Source organism: Danio rerio, chromosome 19 (genome assembly GCF_052040795.2).
Source record: "Danio rerio strain M-AB ecotype USA chromosome 19, GRCz13ab, whole genome shotgun sequence".
In the NCBI taxonomy this organism is placed as follows: domain Eukaryota; kingdom Metazoa; phylum Chordata; class Actinopteri; order Cypriniformes; family Danionidae; genus Danio; species Danio rerio.
This window is the reverse complement of record NC_141039.2, coordinates 3498862-3526798: the sequence shown is the minus strand read 5'-3', so window position 1 is coordinate 3526798 and position 27937 is coordinate 3498862. Positions and strand designations below refer to the sequence as shown.

General features: G+C 32.1%; 1 protein-coding gene across 15 annotated transcripts; it reads right to left on the bottom strand.

Annotated features, from left to right (window-relative positions):
- Window positions 1-4: 4 nt before the first annotated feature.
- Window positions 5-27885, bottom strand: hsf1 (heat shock transcription factor 1). Of its 15 annotated transcripts, none has more exons than XR_015945230.1 (16): window positions 27462-27885; window positions 23746-23854; window positions 21674-21810; window positions 19048-19172; window positions 14406-14481; window positions 12962-13023; window positions 12120-12198; window positions 11895-12028; window positions 11187-11420; window positions 6800-6877; window positions 4843-4948; window positions 4718-4765; window positions 4509-4572; window positions 3102-4405; window positions 2230-2949; window positions 5-1619 (listed from the first exon to the last, which is right to left on the bottom strand). XR_015945230.1 is itself a non-coding variant. In XM_087294948.2 (14 exons), the coding sequence occupies exons 1-14, from the start codon at window positions 27585-27587 to the stop codon at window positions 4212-4214; spliced, it is 1572 nt and encodes a 523-aa protein (XP_087151074.1). In that variant the 5' UTR covers window positions 27588-27885; the 3' UTR covers window positions 5-4211.
- Window positions 27886-27937: the final 52 nt, after the last annotated feature.

Here is a 27937-nt window from a genome sequence, read left to right as displayed (position 1 = left end):
CAAATACTTTCAAAAACATTTTATTTGAAACATACCAATACACAAAGTGTTGTTCACATGCGTAATAAAATAATTTATGTCTAATATTAATGTCTCTCTGGCTATGACAGTCATTCAATGACTAAAATATGACTGCAAATGATCAGAATTGACATTCGTTCCTCTCTCCGTCGCCGACCATCCGAAACAATAAAGATGTTTGAACGACAGACGTCTACAGGGCAGAGCATGTGTACTAATCACACTCAAAAACACGAGCTCAATTCAGGCTTTTGGTTTCCAATTTGCACAAAAAGCCCAGAAAAACTAAACAAAACAAAAAAAAATCACTCAAAAATATTCGAATAAAAAAAATCGTCAATGCAGAAGAAACTTGTAGAAGTCCTAAAACAGATATCGTTTAATAATAATAACAAAAATAGTGCCTATACTGAGGACTTTTATGTGACATTTATTTTTATTAGATGGAATATAGCCAGATGTGTATATAATTCATCTATTATTTTCTCTACTTCCGTAATGCAAAAAAAAACCAAACAAACAGAAACGATGATTTCAAAATAAAAAGCAGCAGTGTGTTGCCGTCAATCAGTTAGGAGTTGAATTATTGCACAAATTCTATAATCGGACCGTCCCAGGTACACACCGGGGGCTTAAAAATGCACAGAAAAATGACCTGTCAATATATAAATACACAGATTGTGTATCTCATCTCTGCCGAACGTCAACGCATTCGTTTCGCCCGAACAAATGCAGACTTCAAACTATTTATATCCTCAAACGTACATCCTCTACACAGCATCGCTGGCTGTCCAGAACTTTCCAAAGATTTAGTACAAAAACAGCGCTAAATATAAACTAACACACAGCATCATCTCAACCCCGGACGTCATGTGATGAACAACTATGGCTTTGACAACAGTTGCACATTGATTTTTGATGCTTGTTCCACGTTTGTCTGATTTAATCAATTCATATTTTGCCTATATAATATTTATATACACATTTTTTTTTTTTGCATTGAATCTCAAAATCCTTGCAATTTACACAAGAAATCCTGAAAACTGAGTACGATAATCCAGAGTCACAGCATAATTAAATTCGAAGAATAATAGACGTATAGAACCAGAAAACGCACGTAAAGCTGGACTGAATTGCGCAGATCTCGATGTAATCCGGATGAATAAAAGTGAAGCGTGGTGGATAATGTAGTATTACACATTTCTTTTGAGTTTTTCTGACAGTGAATCTACGTCGCTTACAAATAAAAGCTTATTCAGATGTTTCGACTCGAAATCATGAATCTTCTCTATTGCCGACTAAAAGTGAAGCGAGTTAATGGCTAGCCCTGACGTGTTACATAAACGACTGCCCAGAAAATGAACACAATGCAGAGAATAACAGGTTAAAAGCCCACACAGACGTGAATCCCTTTATTAAAGCTGCTCTCTCTATGATAGTTATGTCAAAAGTACTGAATTTGGTACCAATTAGTACAGATTAATAAAATATGTGACAATACCAGCACTTCCCGCTAACATTCACTCTCATTTTTAAACACTGCAGAGTGGGTTTTGTGGTCAGTGTATCTTTTGGTCATTGAATTTTCAATTTAGGAACTAATAATGAAAAACGAAAAAAAAAAAAAGATTTTAGTTTTTAAAACTAAAATAAATAAATTATTATCTGGTTTCGAAATATAAACAAAACAAGTCTGTATTTGTTTTTATTTTTGTTATTTTTCTGGTGATTTTATTTTTTGCTATTCAAAATAAAAAATACAACTAAAAACATTTTTGAATTTTGTTTTTCCGTTTTTCACTATAAAAGAGAAAAACGAGCCGTTTTTTGATTTTTGTTTTCAAACTCATTGAATTTCAATTTTTGTTTTTTAATTTTAAAACGAAAATCAAAAAAAGACTCGTTTTTTGTTTTTCAATATCAGTTCCTAAATTGAAAATCCAATGACCAAAAGATACCTATTGTGTTTACCTGTTCAATAGATATGACTGGAGTGTTTGAAAGCAGTGCTTAATCAGAGGATCTGTCAATAAGCAGATATATAAGCTGATCATTACAGCCAGTCTCAGCCAACATACCTTACTTAATGTGGATGTATCTTTATTTGGTGGTAGAATTAGTGTCTATTGTTATGGTTTAATGTAAGCGTGTCTTTTCAATTGATTTTGGTATTGCGTCGACACTCAAAAAAAAAAAAAAAAAAAAGACTAATTTAAAATTAGTAAAAACAACAATTTTATGTTCAATCCACTTCAATTTGTAAAAACATAATAAGCGAAATTAATTCCTTCATGTTTTCATAACACAAATTGATTTTTTACAGTGTATTGTTTTAGTTTAATGTATTGTTTTGATGATGATTTAATGTAAATTTGTCTTTTTTTTGTTGGACGAGTAACCACTATGTTGATAGTGGCTAATGGGGACCTACATAAACAACAACAAACCTGTACACGAACACAATGGCCAATCAGATATCCTTAAAGGCATAGTTCACCCAAAAACGATCATTTAATTTATCGTAGCTAATTTACCCTCAAGACATTTAAGATATAGGTGATGTTTGCTTTCTTCAGTAGAACATTAAAGAAGAGTTTTAGCTGGATATGTGGTACTTGGTGATTCGTATAGACCATTTTGAGGGATGTAAACAACCATCATGGTCCTAATGTATTTCCCACATTTAATTTTTAATTTCGATAAGCTTCTGAGAATCCAAAAAGGTCAGCATATTGAAAATGTTATGACGTCATTTTAACGTTAAGATATGATTGAATTGTCTCTTGTTGACATAGTTTGACAACAAACAGGAGATGTGAATGAACCAACGACGACATCACTTTGAAATGGTCGAAAGTGTCAACGTTTACTTTCTTTTTTTAGCTTAAAGCAGGGGTCACCAATCCTGGTCCTGGAGGGCCGGTGTCCCTGCAGGGTATAGCTCCAACTTGCCTCAACACACCTGCCTGGATGTTTCAAGTATACCAAGTAAGACCTTGATTAGCTTGTTCAGGTGTGTTTGATTAGGGTTGGCGCTAAAATTTGCAGGACACCGGCCCTCCAGGAACAAGTTTGGTGACCCATGGCTTAAAGCAACACTTTAATTGTTTTTATTCTGGAAATAGGCTCATTTGACAAGTCATCTGGAGTTAAAATGTTGAGTTTTACCCAGGGATATATTATATATATTCAGCCAATTTATGGTTCTGGCGGGAGTTAATTGTTTTAGCTTAGCTTAGCATAAATCATTAAAATGGATTAGACCATTAGCATCTCAAAAATGACCAGAGAATTATTTAGAGCTATTATCCTATTTAAAGCTTCTCTCTTTTATAGATACATCATGTACTAAGACTAACAGAAAATTAAATGTTTTTATTAGGTCAATACGGCTAGGAACTACTTTTTCCAGCGTAATAATAAAGAAACTTTGCTGACATCCCAATGGCTGCAGCAGGCACAACGATATTACACAGTCCCTGAAAATAGCCCCAGCTAGAAAAATGGAAATTTAAATTAGAAAATGATCAAAACTTCATACATTTTTAAAAACTTTTTTTCATTTTAGTTTAAGCGAGATGCTAACGGTCCAATCCGATTCAATGCTTTATGCTAAGCTAAGCTAAAAGTGCTCCTGCCAAACCCAAAGATAGGCTGAATTGTTTAAAAAAAAAACATAAGTCATCGATTTACCTCTAGAAGACTTGTAAAATGAGCCTATTTGCCAAAAAGGAGAGTGTTCCTTTAAAAACAGATGCATGCAAACAAGTTAGTCAATCCCTATCACTGTGGCTCCTGATGATACTTAAAGATTCTTAAGAATTGAAACGATCATTCTTTGCAATGAATTGAACATTTCTAGTATTATAAGCTTTATTCCAAACCCTTTGTGGCGCGCACACATTTATCCAAATTCAGTCTTTAGAGTAATGTATTGGAGCATTATATGTATATGCATCTTGAATTACTGATGAATGCAGATTCAGCTTACAATCTTCTTTAATGTTCTACTGAAGAATACAAAAAAGTCAGCAACATCTACAATAATGACCTGAGGGCGAGTAAATTAACAGTTTATTTTTAATTTATGGGTGATCTATCGCTTTAAGGACTAATGTTAGCAGGAAATGGATGCTTTAAAATGTCAGCACCAACTGGTACCGAAGCTGGTACTTTTTGACAGCAGTACTCTATGATAGTTTGGGGTCTTCGGGAACAGGCTGGAAGTTGAGCAGGGCGATGGTGGGATCTTCGGTGGGTTCAGAGCTGAAATACGAGTCATCCTGGAGCTCCAGGAGCATGGGCAGATCTGTGCTGCTGCTGTCGGTGCTGAGGGGATCGGGGAGAACGATGGGCTGCGACGTGTACTGGACCAGCTGCTTGCCTGAAAGTACACACATTTTGTTCTTGTCATATTTTGACATCCAACTATGTTGATATTCAATAAATCAATATATCAAATAGTGAGTCTGAGCATCCTGAAATACCTGAATCAGTGTCCACACCAGATTCGGTTTCTTTCACTGGATCTGGTGACAGAAGATCTTGGATCTGTAAAGACAGTGTAGAAATGATTAACACACAACTATAGATACCATTTAGAGTTGTCTTCTTCTTTTCTTCCCTGCTGTGACGTATTTAAGAGTAGCTCAGAGAAAATCTATTGATGCAAACACATAAATAGATGCAAACTTACACTAGCCAGGCTGTCCAGATCCACATCAGACGCCGCTGAAGAGAAAATCTGTAAACACAAGGTAATGTGATGTAGACAAATAGAAGTGCTGTAATTTAAAACTGAATATTTAGCAGCATATTTACGTCGAAGAGAGGAGAGGAGTCGAAGTTAATGGACTGCGCGTTGAGGATCTGCTGGAGGTTTTCTAAACCGCTGTCGATGGACTCCAGATGGTCATGAAGCTCCGTCCTGAACGACAGATAGAAATAAAAACAGACAGAAAGAGAGAAAGAAAAAAAACAGAAAGAACAACATAAAAAAGAAAAGACAAACAGATAGAAAAGGAAGGAGAATGAAAGAGAAAGAAAAGACAAAGTAATAGAGAAATAAAAGACAGAAATAAAGATGAAGAAAAGACAAAGAAAGAAAAGACAGAAGAAAAAAGGAGAATGAAAAAGAAAGAAAAATCAAAGAAATAAAGAAAAATAGTAAAAAAGGAAAAGAAAAAAGAAACAGAAAAAGAAAGAAAAGAGAATGAAAAAAGAAAATACAAAGAGAAAAATAAATACAAAAGACAAAAAAGAATAAGAAAAAAATAAGAAAATAAAGAAAGGCATTGAAAAAAGAAAAGACAATAAATAAACAAAATGCATAGAGATGAAAATAAAGAAAAAGAAAAGAAAGAACGAAAACAAAAATAAACAATAGACAGAAAAATAGAAAAAGAAGAAAAATTAAGATGAAAAAACAAAAAAGAAAATACATAAAGAAAAAAAGAGAAAGCGAGAAAGAAAAATAGAAAAGAGAAAGAGAAAAAGAAGAAAAGAAAAGAAAAAATAAAGAAAAGACAGACAGAAAAAGAAAGAGAATGAAATAAAGAAGGAAAAGACCATAAAGGCATAATGAAAAAAATAAAGAAAAAGACAAAAAAAGATCATATAAAAAATAGGAAAAGAAAAAGAGAAGACAAAGAAAAGACAAAAGAAAGAAAGACAGATAGACAAACAGAAAGAAAAAAGATGAATAAAGAAAAAAAGAAAGAAAGAAACAAAGAAAAGGTGAAGAAAAAGAAGGAAAGAGTGAAGAAAACAAAAAAGAAAGAAAGAGTGAAGAAAATAAGAAAGAAAGGATGAAAGAAAGAAAAAAGTGAAGAAAGGAAGAAAGAAAAAAACAAAGAAAAAAGATGAAGAAAGAAAAAAAGAGAAGGAAAGAACATTTAAAATAATCATTCAAATGTTCCAAACAAAGCAGAGCACGTCCACTCTCGAAAACAAAAACAAAAACACTGATTCAAAGTTTATTGCAGCCAATCAAAATCAGCAAACGTCACTTCAGCAGAAGCATCATGTGAACACACTCCTATAAGAACGGGAGAGAGGCCGGTCCCCAGAAAGATCAAAACTGTGATGACGCCAGCAATGATGTCATAGAGAGGCCGATTACCTCATCACATTACCATTTAAATCAGAGAAAGTGGGGGAACAGGGGTCAAAGGGTGATTGGGTAGTTTCAAAAACATGCGTCTTCATTCAATCGCCATGCCAAACTCCACACTTTCATACCCTTAGACTTTATAAAAATCACGATCATGCTCAAATGAATCCCCCGAACGCTTGATTTTAATAACTAGTGCACCAACCGGCCAATCAGCATTTGGTATACTGAAATGAGCGAATCCTTATGGCGCAGAGACGGGGAATACTAGCTAAAAGCTAAATCAATAAATTTATAAATGAAGTTATCATGCTCAAATTAACCCCACGAACGCCTAATTATAATAGCTAGTGCACCAACCGGCCAATCAGCATCTGGTACACTGAAATGAGCGAATCCTTATGGCGCAGAGACGGGGAATACCAGCTAAAAGCTAAATAAATAAATCTCTAAATGAAGTTATCATGCTCAAATTAACCCCACGAACACCTAAATATAATAGCTAGTGCACCAACCGGCCAATCAGCATCTGGTATACTGTAATGAGCGACTCCTTATGGCACAGTGACCAGGAATTCAAGCTAAAAGCTAAGCGCAGCTAGCATCTTTCTGATCAAGCACAGCGTCAGGCGTTCTGGGGACGCTCGGCCGACTGAAAATGCTGACCCTGAATGAGGCCGGAGGTGCAGAGATGAGGTGGAGAAGCCGGAGAAAAGGCGAGAGATCTCAGACATCTGAGGATAACTGAAAAGACAGAAGCACAACATGGCACTGGAGACAGCAGGGGGAGCTAGACATATCAAACAGGGGCCGCTTCAGCTGGAGCACCAACAACAGCCAGAGATACAGAGGTACTGGAGACATCACACACACATTGTCAAATGATTATAGAGGTTGGCCAGAGCTACAAAAGTGCACTATTACAAGCAACAATGAAATTAATGTCAAAGCCTTCTGAGGAAAAAAAACAATTTAAAATATATTTTTTAAATAAGGTAAAGATAATAATTATATCATAAATATATAAAAAAATAAAATAATAAATAAAATATAAATAAAAATGTCCTCAATGAAAATTATGTTATTGAACAGACCTCAAATAGCTCTTAAGAAGAAAAATATATCATAAAAAAATTATAATAAATATATATATATAAATAGGTACATAAATAAATAAATATATAAATAAATATAAATATAAATAAATAAATATATAAATAAATAAGTACATAACTAAATAAATATATAAATAAATATAAATAAATAAATATATATATATTTGTTGTTTTTTTATCCAAAATAGCCAATTACGTAGTTTGACTCAAATTTTAAAGCTGATTTATTAAACATATTTCCTCAATAAAAATCTATTATGTTATTGGACAGACCTCAAACAGGTACAGAAGGTAACAAGCTAACATGAAGTCATTTAATTTTCACTTGCAAAATATGCATATTTTTAATGAATATATTAAAAATATAAAAATATTATTTACTTCAGGTGTTTTTTATCCACCAGACATTGCTGTTTTTGTAGTTTGGCTTCGATTTTTAAAAGCTGAATTATAAAACATTTCTCCTCAATGAAAATATAAAACATTTAATATTTTTTTAATTTAATTAAGGTAACAGAGAAATAGTTTTTTATTTTTACAAAAGAAAAAAATGACAATTTTTTAAAATTAAAAATATATAAATATTTATTCATTCCCATGTTTTTATCCACCAGACATTGCAGTTTTTGTAGTTTAGCTTGAATTTTAAACCTAAATTATTAAAAATATTTCCTCAATGAAAATCTGTAATGTTATCGAACAGACCTCAAACACTTCTGGGGAAAAAAGATTCAAATACATATTTAATATTATTTTAAAATGAATTAAGGTAAAACTGAAAATTTTTAATTTTCATTTATAAATGAATAAATATATCATTATTATTACTATTTTTATTACTATTACTATTATTATTACTATTGTTATTATTATTATTATTATTAATATTATATTCCAGTAGTTGTTATGTTTTGTAAACAAGGACGTTCAATTGTCAGAAAAATAAAGTGATATTTATTACACTGTTTTGGTAATAGATTTATCTGCAGGTGTTTAAAACCCCCCAGATGTTGTCGAATTGTCATATAGTTTGGTTAAGGTTGTAAAACTAAACTATTAAAAATATTCCCAGAACAAATTTCAAAATCTTCCTAAAAAAATAAAAAATTCTAATAAAAAGTATAATAAAGCCTAGTTTTAGATCTTTAGGACAATCTATGTAAAGCTGCGGTCACACTAGAGTTTGAAAATGCAAAATTCTGTCGTGCGGCGCTGTGAAAAGGGGCGGGAATAAACAAGATTATTAGGCATTAAAAAAGCGAGCGATTGCTCCATGTTTTAATTTCTGTCCACAAATGTCATGTTTTGATCCTCTTTGGTCTCAAATAGTCAAGTAATGCGATTTCACAGGTGAGTTCACCAAACCTGAACTTTGCACCGCAGCAACCTGCGAAACTTAACGCATGACCCTGTGTTTCTGCTCTGACGCATTCACTTGCATATGAACGGAAGTCTATAGGAGGAAAAGCCCAGTGTGACCGCAGCTTTAAGATGAGCTGCCAAGACTAACAGCTTAAGCACATAATAGTCCTAATTTTCAGATAATTATTTGACAATTAGTCTAGACTGTTAATTATATTTACCAGTAACCCATATTTTTAAACTCAGTTCATGTAGAGCCATGTACACTCTTCAGTTTATGTAATAGCACACGCTGAGCTTTTCTCCATGCAACACATTTCATTTAATGAAGTTGCAAAACCCTAATTAAGCACAAATTAGCTTGCACTCGGTTATAAAAACATACATTCAGTGCCATACGGACCATGAGATGAGCTGCCATAAAAATTCTTACACTAAATACCTGGAAAACAATTAGTATTAGTCATTGTGCCAGTCTGCCAGGCTGAATTGAACTGCCACCAATAACCCAGCTGAAGAGTTAGAAAAGAGCAGCACTCCTGAAGAACACTTTAAAGCGCATCCGCTCTGGAGATCATTCGCTTTAATGAATTAAATTAAATATTTATTGGAATTGTGGAAGGGGACTGTTTACATACAAGTGAAAATCCTGTCATAATACACTCTTCTTCTGTGAAAAACGAATCGAAACAGATGGTGAGCACAGTTTTGCATGGCAGAAAGTGGTCTCTGCATCATCCTCATCCAAAAGAGCAGCTTGTTTGTGCTCAGAAAACAAATCAGTGAGTTAATGGTGACAGCTTTCATTTATAAGTAAGCAACTCCTCGAAGACACTTCAGGATAGGTTTACACCTGTTTAACCTGCTATTATGATGCATTTGTTTCACTCACTGATGAAGCTAAATACATTAAAGGGATAGTTCACCCAAAAATTTAAATGTGCTTACTATTTACTCACTCTTAAGTGGTTTTAAAGCATTATGAGTTTCTTTATTCTGATTTACTGGAAAGAAGGCATTTTAAAGAACACTAAAACCTGTAACCATTGACTTCCATTGTAGAGAAAATAAATACTATACAAGTCAATGGTTACAGGTTTATATATATATATATATATATATATATATATATATATATATATATATATATATATATATATATATATATATATATATATATATTTTACCATGTATATGACTGGATTTATAGTGTAGCAAAAATAAATCATGATATACACATAAATGCCTGAAATCTAACAGTTGATGTGGTCTACAATTTATTTATTTATCACAAGAGTAATTTTGTATTTGACAAATAAGATTTAGACTTACGAATTAGCATATTTTGGGTGATTACAAGTTTATGAAGGTTTTCTTTCATGTATAAAACCGATAGCATGCTCTTTTATGAGTTTATATTATACAAAGCGACACAAACTCGATGTCAGTCAGCAAAATGAGTATGACTTGCCTTTTCTCTTGATCATTTTCATACATTTTATTTAATTACCATCTAAATGTTTCTAAAATGAGTTAAAATGCAGACAATAATTTACATACAATGGTATAAATGCTGTATTAGGAGCTCAAAAGAAATAATGGATAAGAATATGAATATGTTGATTATATTTATTTATATATAAGTTTTTTGTTTATGTACAAATAGGTTTTATTTAGTATATTTCTTTAATTACACTTACATTAATACATTTAACAGTAAAAATATAAAAAAGAGAATATCATAGATAAGTTGTGCAATAGTGATAGTTTTTAAAATAAATAAATATTTGTTAATAAATGAATAAATTAAAATACATAAAAACAAATAAATTAAAATAAATTGATTCAGAAATAAAATAAAATGAATGAATAAAATACATAAAATAAAAAAATTAATAATAAAACAAATAATAACAAATAAAAAATACATGAAAAAATAAATTTATGAATAAAATAAAAATAATGAATAAATAAAAATACATAAAAATAAATAAACAAAACTGAATTGATTAATAAAGAAAAGAAAAAAAGAAAAATACATAAAAACAAAGAAATTGATAAATAAAAAATAAACTGGTTAATGAATAAAAGAAAATGAGTTGACATGTAGACAATAATTTATCTACAAATGTATATATAAAAGGAGCTCAAAAGAAATAATGGATAAGAAAATAATTATATGATGATTTATTTTATTTATATACAAGTTTTACGTTTATATATAAATATGTTTTATTTAAAATATTCATTTAATTACATATTTAATAAATTTAACAGTAAAAATATAAAAAATTAGTGCATCATGGTTAAATTGTGTAATAGTTTTCTGTCTGTACAGTATGTAAATACCACTAGAATATTTTGGAAAATTACATCGAAAGGTCAAAAAAGGCCTAATCATTGACTGGCCGTGGTCATAAGTGGACAAAAAAGACAAATGTGAACAGAACCGAACTGCAACAACCTAAATGCATTTTAATAGCAGGTGTAAACAGTGCCTAAGAAAGCCAGTTTAGGAAATGGAATGCACACAGGAAGAGAACTCAGCTGTAGGCTCTAAATGTTAGTCAACTCACTTGTCCAGGCAGGCGACGCTCAAGCACTTCTGTTCGCTGGGAGGCGGAGTCAGGGCGGAGACTGGCTCGCTCTCCTGAAGGATGGAGTTTATGAAGGTTGTGGGCGAAAGGGGCGTGTCCACAGGCAAATCAGACCCAGCCCCCACTTCTACTTCCACAGGACACACCTCTTCCACCTCAGGGCTGTGGGCGGGGCTAGACGGCTCTTCTTTGATGTGGACCAATGGGCTCGTTCTGTCAAAGTGGGTTTGTTATTATCAGCTTATATTCACAAATTATCTATACTGCTTTTAACTGTGATGTTTTAATAAAAAAAAACCTAATAATAATAAAAAAAATGTATTAAAATATTGCAAATTTTAGAGAAAAAGTTATATAAAATAAATAAATTAAATATGGATGTTTATATTTTAATATTAATATTTATTATTAATAAAAAACATTATTATATCACATTTTGTACATGTTAAGTACCCTAATGTCCATTAGCCTCAATTAGAAACTGATTACATTAAAAAAAATATATATTTATATATATATTTATATATATATATATATATATATATATATATATATATATATATATATATATTTTTTTTTTTTTTTTTTTTGTCATATATACATAAATAAATTCCTTTCTTGATTTGGTGGTGTAATACAACCAATTTTCTCGATCTGCTCTGTATATAATGCCACTCTGTCACTCACCGGTCTTCAATCCACTCGTCTGTGGCCACAGGGCTGGACTGGGCCAGTTCAGTGATGTCAGAGATGATTGGGCCCGTCTTGACTGGCGATTCTGAGCTGAAGACGCCAGTTCCAGTGAAAGCTGTGCTGGAGGGCTGCAAACGGTAAAATAGAAATAAACTTAAACCTGGTCAACACTGGTGAACAGAGCTGGTAGTTTGAAATGTTAGCATGCGGTATACTTACAGCAGGAGACTCCAGCGAGTACTGACGAGAGAATTTGGGCATGGAGTGAGCAGAGCTGCTGTCGTTCAACATCAGCGGCCTGACAACACAACCAAAAAATATTATTAAAGAGGGTAAAAAATAAATAAATAAATAATGATGATGATAATAATAATAAAAATACTAATAAAACAATTAATAAATAAAAGATACATAAAATAAATGAATAAAAATTAATTGATAAACAAAAGAAAATAAATGAATAAAAATAAAAGAATAAATGAAAATACATAAAAATAAATGCATTTATAAATAAACAAAAACATTTATGAACAAAGACTCATAAAAATAAATAAATAAAAATAAAAGAAAATAAATTAATAAATTTAAATACAGAAAAATAAATGAATTCATAAATAAAATAAACTAATAAAAACAAATGAATAAATAAAAAAACATAAATAAATGTTAATAATATATAATAATACATAAAAATAAATGAATAAAATTAAACTTAATAATAAAAGAAAATAAATAAATAAAGAATAATGAATAAATAAAAATAAATTGACTATTAAATGAAAGAAAATAAATAAATAAAAACAAATAAATTTATAAATAAAAATAAATTGATTAATAAATAATAGAAAATAGATAAAATAAATAAAAAGCTTCATATATACACTTTACACAAACTTTACATTATGCATTACACTACAGTTAATATCACAGCAGTCATATATATATATATATATATATATATATATATATATATATATATATATATATATATATATATATATATATATATATATATATATATAATGTAGATTTAGAAATGTTTGAATGTGAATATAACTTACATCTTCCGTTTCACTCCCAGAACTCTGTTGGACCGTGCTAATGTGATCAGGAACTGAATGAGCTGTAGAAACAAAAAAAACAAAGGAAAAAAAAAATACATTAACTTTAAGTATTTAACATATGCGGGGGCATAAAATAATACAAAATTTGTTAAGCTTTAAATAAATTGTTACTAAATTGGAAAGGCTTTTTGATTTTAATTAATTAGACAAAATTTTTATAGCAAAAATTTTACCTAACCATTAAAAACAGATTCCTGAAAAAATTCAATTGGAAAAAAATTTAATGGAAAAAAAAAGAAAACATTGCAAAAGAAAAAGAAAAAAAAGGTTTAAAGCCCTACATGAAGTATTTTCAAATGATACATAATAAAGTCTATAACAAAAAGAAATTAATGCATTTAAAAGTTGGAAATTAACTATATAATTATAAATATGACACCAAACTGCCAGTAGGTGACAAAAAAGCACCATAGTGATTTATTCATTCAAACGATTCATTCAAAATGACTGATTCATTTGAAAGTGTCTTTATGAATGGATCAATAAAACACTGAAGCATTGCTCTAATGTGCACAAAAGTTCTGCACCAGCTTCATTTAAAATACTTCAATTGGCAGAAACAGGAAAAAACCCACAATACTGCACCAAAAATGTTACTTGCTCATTATAAACGTATTGTTCATTAAATGCTATATATATATACAGTTGAAGTCAGAATTATTAGCCCCCTTTAGATTTTTTTTCTGTCTTTTTTTTAATATTTCCCAAATGTTGTTTAACAGAGCAAGGAAATTTTCACAGTATGTTATTTGTTTTATTTCGGCTAGAATAAAAGCTGTTTTTAATTTTCTAAAAAACAATTTTGGGACAAAATTATTAGCCTCTTTTAAGCTATTTATTTTGGATAATCTACAGAACAAACCATCATTATAAAATAACTTGCCTGATTACCCTAACCTGCTTAGTTCACCTTATTAACCTAGTTAAGCCTTTAAATGTCACTTTAAGCTGTATAGAAGTGTCTTGAAAAATATCAAGAAAAATATTATTTACTGTCATCATGACAGATGAAATAAATCAGTTATTAGAAATAGGTTTCTAAAATTATTATGCTTAGAAATGTGCTGAAACAACCTTCCCTCCATTAAACAAAAATTGGGGGAAAAAATTAAAGAGGGGCGCTAATAAGTCAGGGGGCTAATAATTCTGATATATATATATATATATATATATATATATATATATATATATATATATATATATATATATATATATATACACAATTACCAAATATCCCACATCAACCCCATATACATATGCTGTGTATCATAATATGGTAGTGAAATTTAGTACATATGCCATTTAATGGTGATGCCAATGTGAGGATGGTTTCCGAAACACATTTTACCAATGAAACACATTTGCGTCAATCAAAATGTACCTTATTGACGACTTTCTGTTGTTGAGAGTGTTTCTGTCTCAAAGTGGCAACTTCCCTCCAGAGCATCTCGTTCTCACTGTGGAAGAGACATACAGCAGATTCATATTCAGAGGTTCATATTTATTAAAGTGGAATTCATGTTATGATGTTTGAAACACAATGAGCAGGATAAATGCAGCAGTGACCGGTCAGTGAAAGTTCTGTTCTGGGTGATTGAGTAAGGCCGGCTTCTCATAAACTCCCCTGACACTGATAAGAAGACATTTTAAGTGTTCGCTCACGAGTCCAACATGAGAGAGACACGCGGCCTGAACACAGTCCAGCACAGAGAAACAAAACACAGGCCCAAACTGAACATCATCACGGCCTAGATGGAAATTCAAACACCACAATGCCAGAGATATTCCTATGAAATACAGAGACGAGCAACAGGTGACAAAACTGTGTAGGTCACCCCAAGTCACAATAAATAAACTGTAAGTCTGGTCTAAATAAGATTGAGGAGATCTAGCCTTAAGTCTACTTTATCAAGCTCTTCGTCCAAATTCATTTACAGGTTATTCAAGAATGCTTGGGTCTATCGAAAAGCCTTTAATAAATCTTTGTCAGGACAATATGAAGATTGACCGTGCCAATTTTGGTGAAAATCAGATGTTCACAGGAGCACGAGTAACACATGCACAACCAACTACGTTCCTATTCGCCTCTGTTAACCCTGTCTAATCGGTGCTCAAACTAGTTTTGGAGAGCTTTACTTGTCCTGCTCATTTATTGTTTTGTCCAGTTAAGGATTTGAAGAGTTGTGAGAGTTTGTTTAGTGATGGTGTGAGTTTGATGAAAGTTTTGGAGAGCCTTGATCCTTGTGTTTTGTTGTTGTTTTGTCTGGTTGAGGATTCGGAGAGGTTGTTTAGTGATGGTGTGAGTTTGATGGAGGTTTTGGAGAGCTTTAATCCCTGTGTTTTGTTGTTGTTTTGTCTGGTTAACGGATTTAGACAGTTTTGAGAGTTTGTTTGGGGTTTGCATTTGTTTGATGGAGGTTTTGGAGAACTCCTTGTTGTTACTTTGTCTAGTTGAGGATTTGGAAATTTATCAGAGTTTGTTTGGTGTTAATGTGAGTTTGATGTGGGTTTTGGAGCACTCTGATCCTCCACAGCTGTCTCTATAAACCCCCGTCCCATCTGCTGAGGGGTGAGAGGTGGACGACGCTCTTAAAGTGCTTCTTCCTGAATGCTGCTGGTTTACAGACGAGCACCGCTGGGTTATACACAGCTGAGGCCTCTCGTGGTTTTCCAGCTCTCACTGCGTCATCTGACGCCTGACGTCAATTGCATCTGATCTTTACAATCAAATGTTAACCAAATAAGAATGCTGTCTTCTTATTTTAAACATCATTTTACAGGAGGATCAGAGCTCTCCAAAACCTCCAAACATTAACACCAAACAAACTCTAAAAACTCTCTAAATCCTCAACCAGACAAAACAACAACAAAGCAGGAGCATCAACACTCTCCCAAACCTCCAAACTAATTTTAACACCAAACAAACTCTAAAACTCCCCAAATCAGTTAACCAGACAAAGCTCTACAAAACCTCCATCAAACAAATAGTAACACCAAACAAACTCTAAAAACTCTCCAAATCCTCAACCAGACAAAACAATAACACCAAACAAACTCAAAACTCTTTGAATACTCAACCAGACAAAACGTTAGCAACAAACAAACTCTAAAAACTCTCCAAATTCTCAACCAGACAAAACAACATCAAAGCAGGAGCATCGAAACTTTCCAAAATCTCTTAACAAATATTAACACCAAACAAACTCTTAAAACTCTCCAAATCAGACAAAGCAATAACATAACACAAGGATCAACACTCTACAAAACCTCCAAACAAACAAACATTAACGCCAAACAAACTCAAAAGTTTCCAAATACTCAACCAGACAAAACGTTAGCAACATACAAACTCTCCATAATTTCAACCAGACAAAACTTTAGCACCAGAACCAAACAAACTCTCCAAACTCTCTAAATACTCAACCAGACAAAACTCTAGCACCAAACAAACTCTCCAAATCCTCAACCAGACAAAACGTTAGCATTGAACAAACTCTCCAAACCCTTAACCAGACACAACAACAATCTTGAAATACAGATATAAAAACATTTACAATTTGCCCCAATTGTTTAAAGTTTAACTGTTCTCAAAAAATATTTCATTTAAAATACCCATTAAAACAGTTTGATAAAAAGCTAACATTTTAAACCAAAAGAAATATCTTAAAGTATATAAAGTAGCCATAATAAAATGAATGAAATAGCAAATTGTACACTCAATAACATGTTGGAACATTTACCTCTGGTTTAAGGCTAGTCTTAGGCTAAATTGCAAGTATGAGCCATCTTTAACTAAAAATAACTTGCAGTGACAACCAAAAACGCCTCAGTGCCATAAAATAGTTTCAACATACAAACCAGTAATGCATTTTTCTAATTAATTTGTATAAAACCAACTTAATTACCTAACTTAGGCCTAATCTGGCCTTTAAAATGCTATTCAATTTTTTAACATGTTTGATAGATTTCAAATTATTTTAAAAGTTACTAAATTGCAAATAAAAGTAATCAATAACCAATCCCTGACTAATAATAACCAACTAATTTCAGAGGTGACCATCACAGGTTGATATCATGAGTGATATTCGGCCTGTGTCTGTGTTTGTGTGTAGCAGCTGAACAGACAAACTCTAACACTGAGCTCAGAACAGCTGCAGAGACGCGTCACACTGGCTGATTTAGAGCCATGACTAACCGGGTTGAAAAAGGTGAAGCATTAATGAGCAGCCACAAACCCGGCAGAGATTAGCCCACATTCACATCTCAGACGTTACACTTTGAACTGCTATTGACATCCAGTCGGCGTAACACTGGATGAGGACTAACTGAATGACTGTCAACAAGCCAACTGTTACATCAGTGAAACACTTCTACTTAGCAATCAGTTTAGATACTTGACTAAACCAGAACAGGCAGAGAAAGTAGAACATATTGACTGAATCATTCACTCCTTTTCTTTTCAGCTTAGTCCCTTTATTCATGACATGGCGTGTTATCCTGTTGGAATTAGCCATCAAAAGATGGGTATACTGTGGTCATAAAGGGATGGACATGGTCAGCAACAATGCTCAGGTAGGCTGTGGCGTTGACACAATGCTCAATTTGTACTAATGGGCCCAAAGTGTGCCAAGAAAATCTCTCCCACACCATTACACCACCACCAACTGCCTGAACCGGTGATACAGGGCAGGATGGACCCTTGCTTTTATGTTGTTGACACCAAATTCTGACCCGATCATCCGAATGTGGCAGCAGAAATGGAGACTCATCAGAGCAGCAACGTTTCTCCAATCTTCTATTGTCCAGTTTTGGTGAGCCTGTATGAATTGTATCCTCAGTTTCCTGTTCTTAGCTGACAGGAGTGGCACCCGGTGTGGTCTTCTGCTGCTGTAGCCCATCCGCCTCAAGGTTGGACGTGTTGTGCGTTCAGAGATGCTCTTCTGCAGACCTCGGTTGTCACGAGTCGTTATTTGAGTTGCTGTTGCCTTACTATCAGTTAGAACCAGTCTGGCCATTCTCCTCAGACATTCAAAAGCCATTTGCCTTTCCCCCCTTTTTTGATGCTCGGTTTGAACTGCAGCAGATTGTCTTGACCATGTCTACCTGCCTAAACTAGTTAACGAGCAGTTGGACAGGTGTACCTAATAAAGTGGCCGGTAAGTGTGTTATTATCATAATTCAAAATAAAAGTGCTTTCCTTTTAAAAATATCTTGCATAATAATAAATTTTTGTGATACAAAGTTTAAAGTTCTCTTCAATTTTAATTTCCTCTTTAATTGTTACAATCGAAACAATGAATTGCCAACTGGCCCAACAGGACTCGAACCAGCAACCTTCTTGCTGTGAGGCGACAGTGTTAACCACTGAGCCACCGTGTATGACAGTGTGTGAATGTAAGAGTGTATGGGTGTTTCCCAGTACTGGCTTGTGACTGTGTAAAACATATGCTGGATAAGTTGCCGGTTCATTCCGCTGTGGCGACCCCTGAAAAATAACTAAGCTGAAGGAAAATAAATGAATAAATATAATACTATAGAAGTCAAAGGTTGTCTGCACCAATGGCGTAGCAGCACATGGAACTCTGGTGCTCAAAGCGACCAGAGTTCTATTGCTGCCTCGAGGTCCTATAACGATCCTTCCCTTCTCTCTGCTCCACACACTTTCCTGTCTATTCTCTCTACTGTCATATAAAATTAAAGGTGAAAACCCGGAAAAAACCCAGAAGTAAAAAAAAAAAGAAGTCAATGGTTACCGGTCTTCCAACATTCTTCAAAATATCTTTTTTTTGGTGGAAGAACAGGGAAAAAAAGGATGACAGATTTTTTTTTTAAGTGAACTAATTCTTTTCATCATGCTAAAATGTATTTTTTTTACTGTATTTAATCAGATAAATGGTAATCAATTTTCCAACATTCTTCTAAATATCTTCTTTTGGCAAAAGTAAGAAAGAACCTGGGAAGTGTGAACAAACACAGACAGAATATTAATTTTTCTGAATACCAACTGACTTCTCATGACTTACTGCTTGAGGGTGCTGATTTTGGAGTCCATGGACTCCTGCTTGCCCTTCATGTGCTGGACATCTGAGATCATTTTAGACACGTCGTCCGTGCTGAACTTGTAGTCCTCATGTTTAATATTCGACACCTGCAGATAGACACAATGAAAACGTCAGAGATGGACATGTGTGTGTGTGTGTGTGTGACCCCTTTCTGAACCCTCACATAGTGGAAAGCATGTGCTAATGGTTTGATTTCCGCCCTGAGCTGGACATTTGGACAGAGCGGCAGAGGAAAGGCTATAAATGGGAGAACTGGAAAGTGGTGATGGAGCACCAGAGCGACGCCAGATTAAGTGCCCCAGAACCTCGGTCTCTAATCCACACTCAAGTCTCCAGCTGGCTTCAGCTCCGACCTGCTGATTATCGCAATCTGTCACCGAGCCAAAGGGGGGAAAGAGGGACACCAGGAGTTAAACTGGCCCGAGGAAACCCGGCAGAGCACATGGAAATCATTGATTGCAAAAAAAAAACTATTATAATAACTTGGGCTGGTTAGACATCATCCCAGCTTTGCAAATTTCTTAAGGGGAAAATCTAAGTTGCAGATCTCTAAACAGAATTCGAGGGGCTTTTAAATGTTTCGGTTAAATCATGCTCTCTATTGATTAAATGTACATCTAACTTTGTAAAGAAAATTATAGATTTAAGCTGTTAATAACCGTGGGAACTTTTCTGTAAAATAAAAGAATATAAATGCCATTAACATGGTTTCAACTGGAAGAAAACATTTTTATTCTGTGTGTACAATTTAATAATTGCGAATATATGTACATATATGTTGTTATAAATTATATAGTATTTATATATTTTTATGTATTATAAGAACATCAAATTTACCTTTCTGAATGTTATGAACTAGGGCTGTCGATTAAATAAAATTGGTCTGTAATTAATCTAATGATTCAGACTATTACTGTGAAAACATGAAATTAAAAAATATTGCATAATATATTAACTCTATACGTTTAAAAGTTATTATTTAGTCATAAAAATATTGAAGAAAACAATATATAATTTTGAAATACCTTATATGTTGTCTCTGGTGGCCTGCTATTTATTTATATTACATTTTATTTGACTAATTTATGCATTTATCTGTGAGTGTTTATATTAAAAATGTTAAAAATGTATAAATACTAACAAAAATGCATCAATAAGTCAAATAAAATGTAATGTAAATAAATAAGTTCAGCAGATAAGTCTTGCAAGGTATTTTAAAATGATCAATTATTTTGTTGAATAATATACCTTATTTGATGTCTGTGGTGATCTGTTATTTGTTTATATTAGATTTTAATTGACTTATTTATGTATTTTGTGAGTATTCATTTTAAAATTGTTAAATTAAATATAAATACTTACAAAATTGCATTAATAAGTAAAAAAATGTAAAATAAATAAATGAATAAAAGTTAGGAAATTTTAAAATTATAAATTATTTTGTTAAATAATATACCTCATATGACGTCTCTGGTGACCTGTTATTTGTTTATTTATTTATATTACATTTTATTTTACTTGTGCAGTTTTGTGAGTATTTATTTCAAAATTGTTCAAATAAATATAAATATTCACAAAAATGCACAAATAAGTAAAATTAATTTAATATAAATAAATAAATAAATAAATAAATATAAGGTCACCAGAGAAGTCATATAGGCATTTCAAAATGATAAATTTAGTTTAAAAAAATTCTTTAGCCTATGACATCTCTTGTGACCAGTTAAAATGCATAAGTCATATAAAATGTATAATAAATAAATAAATAAATAAATAAAAGGTCACCAGATTCATTTTATAAGATATTTCAAAAAGATAAATTATTTTGGTAAATAATATACCATATAAGACGTCCCTGGTGACCTGTTATTTATTTACATTACATTTTATTTTACTTATTCATGCATTTTTGAGAGTCCTTATATTAAAATTCTTAAAATAAATATAAATATTTACAAAAACGCATAAGTAAAATAAAATCTAATATAAATAAATAGGAAATGTCATATGGTATTTCAAAATGATAAATTTTGTTTAATTTTTTTTTTTATATATATAAATAAGAAAAGTATACTAATATTAATCAAAATATCAGAAAATGGCAAATACATCAGTCAAATGCATCCAGAATACATGAAAAAGTAAGGCCCCACAACTTGATAAACACCTACAGCACAAACTACACATATTGAGCTGGCTTCCAGTAAGAAAAGTCCATTAATCCTAACTTATTAAATGTCTCCCAGTGGAAGAATGTAATTGTCAATTGTTGATCTAAAAAGCGAAACACTGCAGGTTTCAAAGCCTACCAAGAACAGCAGGGGAAACCCCCCCAAAATGCTGAGAGCTCATTACAGGTCTGACATCATAACAGCGTCCTAAATCAACTTCAGCCTCAATGTAAGCTGCTTTGGATTTAAAAAGCCCCTCTGAAATACAGACTAATTATAAAAACCATGAGGGCACTTAAAACCCAAAGTCACTGAGGGTCTAATAAACGCCCCGCTCATATACTCTCTTTTTTAATAAGATGTTTTATGATGTGCAGATGTAATTGTCTGGTTAAATCAGATGAGAACGTACTCACCGTGGTCACCTTCCTCTTAATATTCTCCAGAAGTTGCTCCTGTCCCCGGATGAAATATGGATGCTGGAACTCTGTGTCGTCTTTCTCTGGTTTTACCAGCCCTCCCTGCTCAATGTGGACCACTTTCCGAAAACCATCTGCATAATAAGAACAGAAACACATTACCATAATGTTCATAATGCACACTCCTTTCTCCATTCAACTTAAGTATATACTCAAATTTTAAATAATATTGAATAAGAAATGCATAAAACTACAATTATATTTATAATTATAATATAACTAAACCTCTAAGCTAAGTTAAATGTGGAAAACTTGGCATTAAAGTCATGGAACTGTACATAAGAGGTATTAATATTATTTTAAGAAATACTCAGTCTAGCTCATAAATGTGGTCTACTATTAATATCATAAACATCTGTACATAAAAGTATGATTATTATTATTATTATTATTAAAAAATACATTTAGGCAGCATTAATGTCATGAAACACTAGAAGTATGAAATGAGTATTTTTATTATTACAACATTATATTTCTAAGCTGCAAAATGTGGACAATCAGCAATAAATACCATGAAATTTTATAAATAAACAGTGTGATTATTATGTCTAAAAATAAATTTAGGCAGCATTCCTGTCATAAAATACTAAATAAAATGTCTATTTTTATTATTATTACAACAACAACATATTTTAGGCTACAAAATGTGGACAATCAGCAATAAATACCATGACATTTTATAAATAAAAAGTGTGATTATTATGATTATAATGTTTATAAAATATACATACGCAGCATTCGTGCCAAAAAACTGTAAATAAAATATATTTTTTTTATTATTATTACAACATTATATTTCTAAGCTACAAAATGTGGACAATCAGGAATAAATATTATGATTTTCTTTTTATTAAAAGTGTGATTACTATGATTATTATGTCTATAAAATATATGGAGGCAGCATTCGTGTCATAAAACTCTGTAAATAAAATGTCTATTTTATGATTATTACAACATTATATTTTTAACCTACAAAATGTGGATAATCAGCAATAAATATCATCAAATTTTATAAATGAAATGTGTGATTATTGCGATTATTATGTCTATAATATATATGTAGGCAGCATTAGCGTCATAAAACACTGTAAATAAAATGCCAATTTTTATTATTATTACAACAACATATTTCTAAGCTATGAAATATGGACAATCAGGAATAAATATCATGAAATTGTATAAATTAAAAGTGTGAGTATTATGATTATTACATCATAGAATATGGAGGCAGCATTAGTATCATAAAAAACTGTAAATAAAATGTCTATTTTTATTATTATTACAACATTATATTTCTAAGCTACACAATGTGGACAATTAGGATCAAATATCATGAAATTCTATAAATAAAAAGTGTGATTATTATGTCTAAAATATATTTAGACACTATTTGTGTCATAGAACACTAAATAAATTGTCTATTTTTATTATTATTACAACAGCATATTTTTAAGACTATCAGGAATAAATACCATGAAATTTTAGAAATTAAAAGTGTGATTATTATGATTATTATGTCATAGAATATGGAGGCAACATTAGTATCATAAAAAAAATGTAAATAAAATGTCTATTCTTATTATTATTATTATTATTATTACAACAATATATTTCTAAGCTACACAATGTGGACAATCAGGATTAAATATCAAGAAATTCTATAAATAAAAATATTATTGTTATGATAAAACATATTTACATTGCATAAAGTCTTGAAACACTAAATATGGAGAAAATGTGGACAATATAGAATTACTAATTCAGTGCAGCTTCATTTAAAATACACACCATCCAAAAATGTTCACATTTTCCAACAAAACACGAATCAAAATCTTCCACGTTAACATTTATATGAGCCTAAACACTTATTCAACACCTTCAGCTTTTAAATATTCTCCATGAAACATATGACCCACATTATTAACCATCTAAGTCTATAAATAAAGTTTATTAGGTCATTAAAATGATTAAACAGATTAAAGCCATTATCATATTCCTCTTATACTTACACATATTGAGCTGGCGGACAAAACTGGCCATGTTGTTGTGCTTGAAGTATTTCGGCAGAACTTCTTTGGAAAACCTGCCCTGGTCGAAGACGTGGAAACTGGTGCCATTCTGAAAACGCAGTCAAACAGTTTTAGTAAACAATGTTAGCTTTATATTCACACACTAGGACTTTACAATTTCAGAAAAGTATTATTTACAAATTCTTAATAGGGAAATCATATTAGCAGCCAATGACAATCAAAGTACAACACTGTTCACAGTTTATTAAATATGGCTAATGTTATTTTAAATTCATACTTAACATGCTATTTCAGATCCAATTTTTAAAAGTAGCATGGTAAACCAGATGGGTAACAACTTTACCTCAATGACCAATAAAATGTCCCTCTTCGGTCTGTCAGCTTAAAACAAAGTCACCAGCTAACAGCCAAATCCACTTATAATAGTCCAGAATTAGACAGCTGACAGATTCAGTGTTAATTCAATACTTTACAACTTCTCATGTGTTTATTTAGCGGCTCTGGTTTAAGCCTGACGGTTAGCGCCTTAACTATCACCCTACATTTTAAGTTCAATGACTTGTAAATTACATTTGATAAACAGTTTGTTAAAATAAGTTCAGGATTGGACAAAAAGAATCGTAATAAATGTGGTCAAAAAATCCCATCTGTGGAATTGTGACTGTTTGACACAGATATTGAGGTAAAGTTGGTTTTATATTCGCACATTCATTCATCATTAAGTAAACTGAGTACTCGTGACACGGCCCTATATTGTTTACCATGCTACTTTTATATATTTGGTCTAAAATTGCATGTAACAATTTCAAAACAACATTAGCGCTATTTAATTGACGGTGAATAAAGTTGTGCTTTGTAGCCATTAGCTGCTAATATGATTTCCCCATTTAGAATTAGCAAAGACTACTTTTTTAAAATGATATTATTCTTGAGAAAGTATGAATCTGTGAATATAGAACCAACTTTACCTCAATAAAGCCCTGTCAGTGGGATTGTAACTGTTAAGAGCTCAAATATAAACTAAAAGACAGCTCTCTAAATGCATTGAAGCTCATTTTACACAGGTTGAACCATATCTATTCATAACAAAAGATAAATATTTAGGTAAAATCCCAATTCTGTGCCTTCATAATCAACAAACGTAGTGTTTATGAGGTAAAGTTAGTTTTACATTCACACATTCGTTCATTTTTCTAACGAAGTGACAACTTCTGACACAGCCCCTTTATTGTTTACTATGCAACTTTTTTATATTCGGTCTGAAATCGCATGCAAGTATGACTTCAAAAGTTAATTAGCACTATCTAACTGTGAAAAATGTTGTATTTTGATAGTCACTAATTTCTCTATTTAGAATTTGCAAAGAATACTTTTACCGCAATAAAACCCTATTAGTAGGATTGTGACTGTTAATAGATCAACTAAAAGACAGCTCTCTAAATACATGTAGGCCCATTTTACACAGGTTTTACCATATCTATTCATAATAAAAAAAATATTTCAGTAAAATCACAATTCTTGGCCTTTACATTAATAGATGTAGTGTTTATGAGGTAAAGTTAGTTTTACATTCGCACATTCGTTCATTTTTTTAACGAAGTGACAACTTCTGACACGGCCCCTATATTGTCTACCATGCTACTTTTATATATTTGGTCTGAAATAGTAGGTAACTATGACTTCAAAACAACATTATCACTATTTTAGTGACTGTAAACAATGTTTTTGTTTTTAGATAGTCATTGGCCGCTTTAAAGATTTCCATATTTAGAACTGGCAAAAAAAACTGAGAAATGATATTATGAAAGAGAACGTCTGACTGTGTGAATATAAAACCAACTTTACCCCGATAAAACCCTGTCAGTGGGATTGTAACAAATATTGTGAAATATAAACTAAAAGACAGCTCTCTAAATACATTGAAGCCCATTTTACACAGGTTGAACCATATCTATTTATAATAAAAGATAAAAATTTAGGTAAAATCCAAATTCTGTGCCTTCATATCAACAAACGTAGTGTTTGAGGTAAAGTTGGTTTTATAATCACACATTCGTTCATTTTTTTAACAAAGTGACAACTTCTGACACGGCCTCTAAATTGTTTACCATACTACTTTTATATATTTTGTCTGAAATCGCATTTAATCATGACTTCAAAACAACATTAGCACCATTTAATTGACTGTTAACAATGTTGTACTTAGACAGTCATTGGCTGCTAATATGATATTAGGAATTAGCAAAGAATATTTATCTGAAACTATAATTTTAGGAAGAAAGTCTGAATGTGTGAATACAAAACCAACTATACCTCAATAAAACCCTGTCAGTGGGATTATGACTGTAAAGAGTTCAAATATAACCTAAAAAACAGCTCTCTAAATACATTTAGGCCCATTTTACACTGGTTTTACCATATCGGTATTTTGATAAAATCCCAATTCTGTGCCTTGATATCAATGAGCGTGGTGTTTATGAGGTAAAGATGGGTTTATATTCGCACATTTGTTCATTTATGTGTAAACTTGTGACATGGTTTCTATACCGTTTACCATGCTACTTTTATATATGCGATCTGAAATAGTAGGCAAGTATGACTTCAAAACATTAGCACTATTTGAGTGACTGTGAACAATGTTAGATGTCATTGTCAATGTCATTGGCCGCTAAAAAGATTTCCATATTTAGAACTGGCAAAGAATACTTTTCTGAAATGATATTATTAAAGAGAACGTCTGACTGTGTGAATTTAAAACCAACTTTACCCCAATAAAACCCTGTAATAAATATATTTAGGCCCATTTTACACAGGTTTTACCATATCTATTCATAATAAAAGATAAATATTTCTGTGAAATCACAATCCTTGGCCTTCATACTAACGAAGGTAGTGTTTATAAGGTAACGTTGGTTTAATATTTGCACATTTGTTCATTTATTAACTAAGTTACATTGTTTACCACGCTACTTTTACATATTCGGGTATCACCAGACATATTTATGATACAAGATTAATTTTTTTACAGTGAAATCACAATCTTGTGCCTTCATATGAATGGATGTACTGTTTAGGATTGAAGTAAAGTTGGTTTTATATTTGCACAGTCATTCATTTGAGTAGTCCCAGTATTGTTTACCACGCTAATTTGAATATTCGGTCTGAAAATGCATTTAAGTATGACTATAAAACAACATTACTGCTATTTAATTGCCTGTGAACAACGGTGTACTTTGATAGTCATTGGCTGCTAAATGATTCCTATATTTATAATATGCAAATAATAGTTTTCTGCAATTGCATTGCTGAGGAGAAAGTTTGAACGTGTCAATATAAAACCAAATGTACATCAATCTGTTCCGGCCCAAAATAACGCATTAAATATCTCTGAAATATCTCTTTTAAACAGTATCATACGCCATTTATGTCTATTTCTCACACATTTTCTCTCATATTAAACTTATGTAGAGTATAATAAGTTCTTAGCTGTGTATAACGTTAGGTTAATATAGCTTATTGTTGTTTGTTTATTTTTAATGCGTGACTAGCAGCGTGGTCTGTCTGAAACACACAACATTGCGTCCTAGTATAATCCTCCCATTAAGACGAATGACAATAAATCTCGACTTGACTTGAATGTAACTGTAATCCAGGTCAGTAAACCGTCCTCAAAGCGAGACCCAGACTAGACTCACTGGGCTCCAGCAGATCAGCGGGTCCGTGTCCGGATCCTCCACCAGCGTCCAGAGTTTGGTCAGAAACGCAGGCACATTGTTCCCGGTGACCACCACTCCTCCGGGCCCCACACTGTGATACTCCATCACGGAGAGTTTAGTGATGATTTCTGACGGTAATTAGAACGCTGTAACGAGTCACTGACGAAGCGCGGAGTCACCCTCGAGGTGAAGCTTTACAGATTAAACCGTTCAAACGAGCCGATATAACTCTCATCACCCCTTGAAGAGTCCGGATCCTGCTTAAAAAGTGATCGTTACGATTCAATCGAATCGATTTGGTGTTTTAGATGATCCAGAATAAGTGGAAAATTCCATTAAATCCACATCGCGTAGTAACTGCGTAGAAAACAAGAAGCGTTGGGAGGCGTCGCGTTGTGATGACGTAGGCGCGACGGATGTTTAAAAATATAAATTATTTTTTTAGATTAATATAA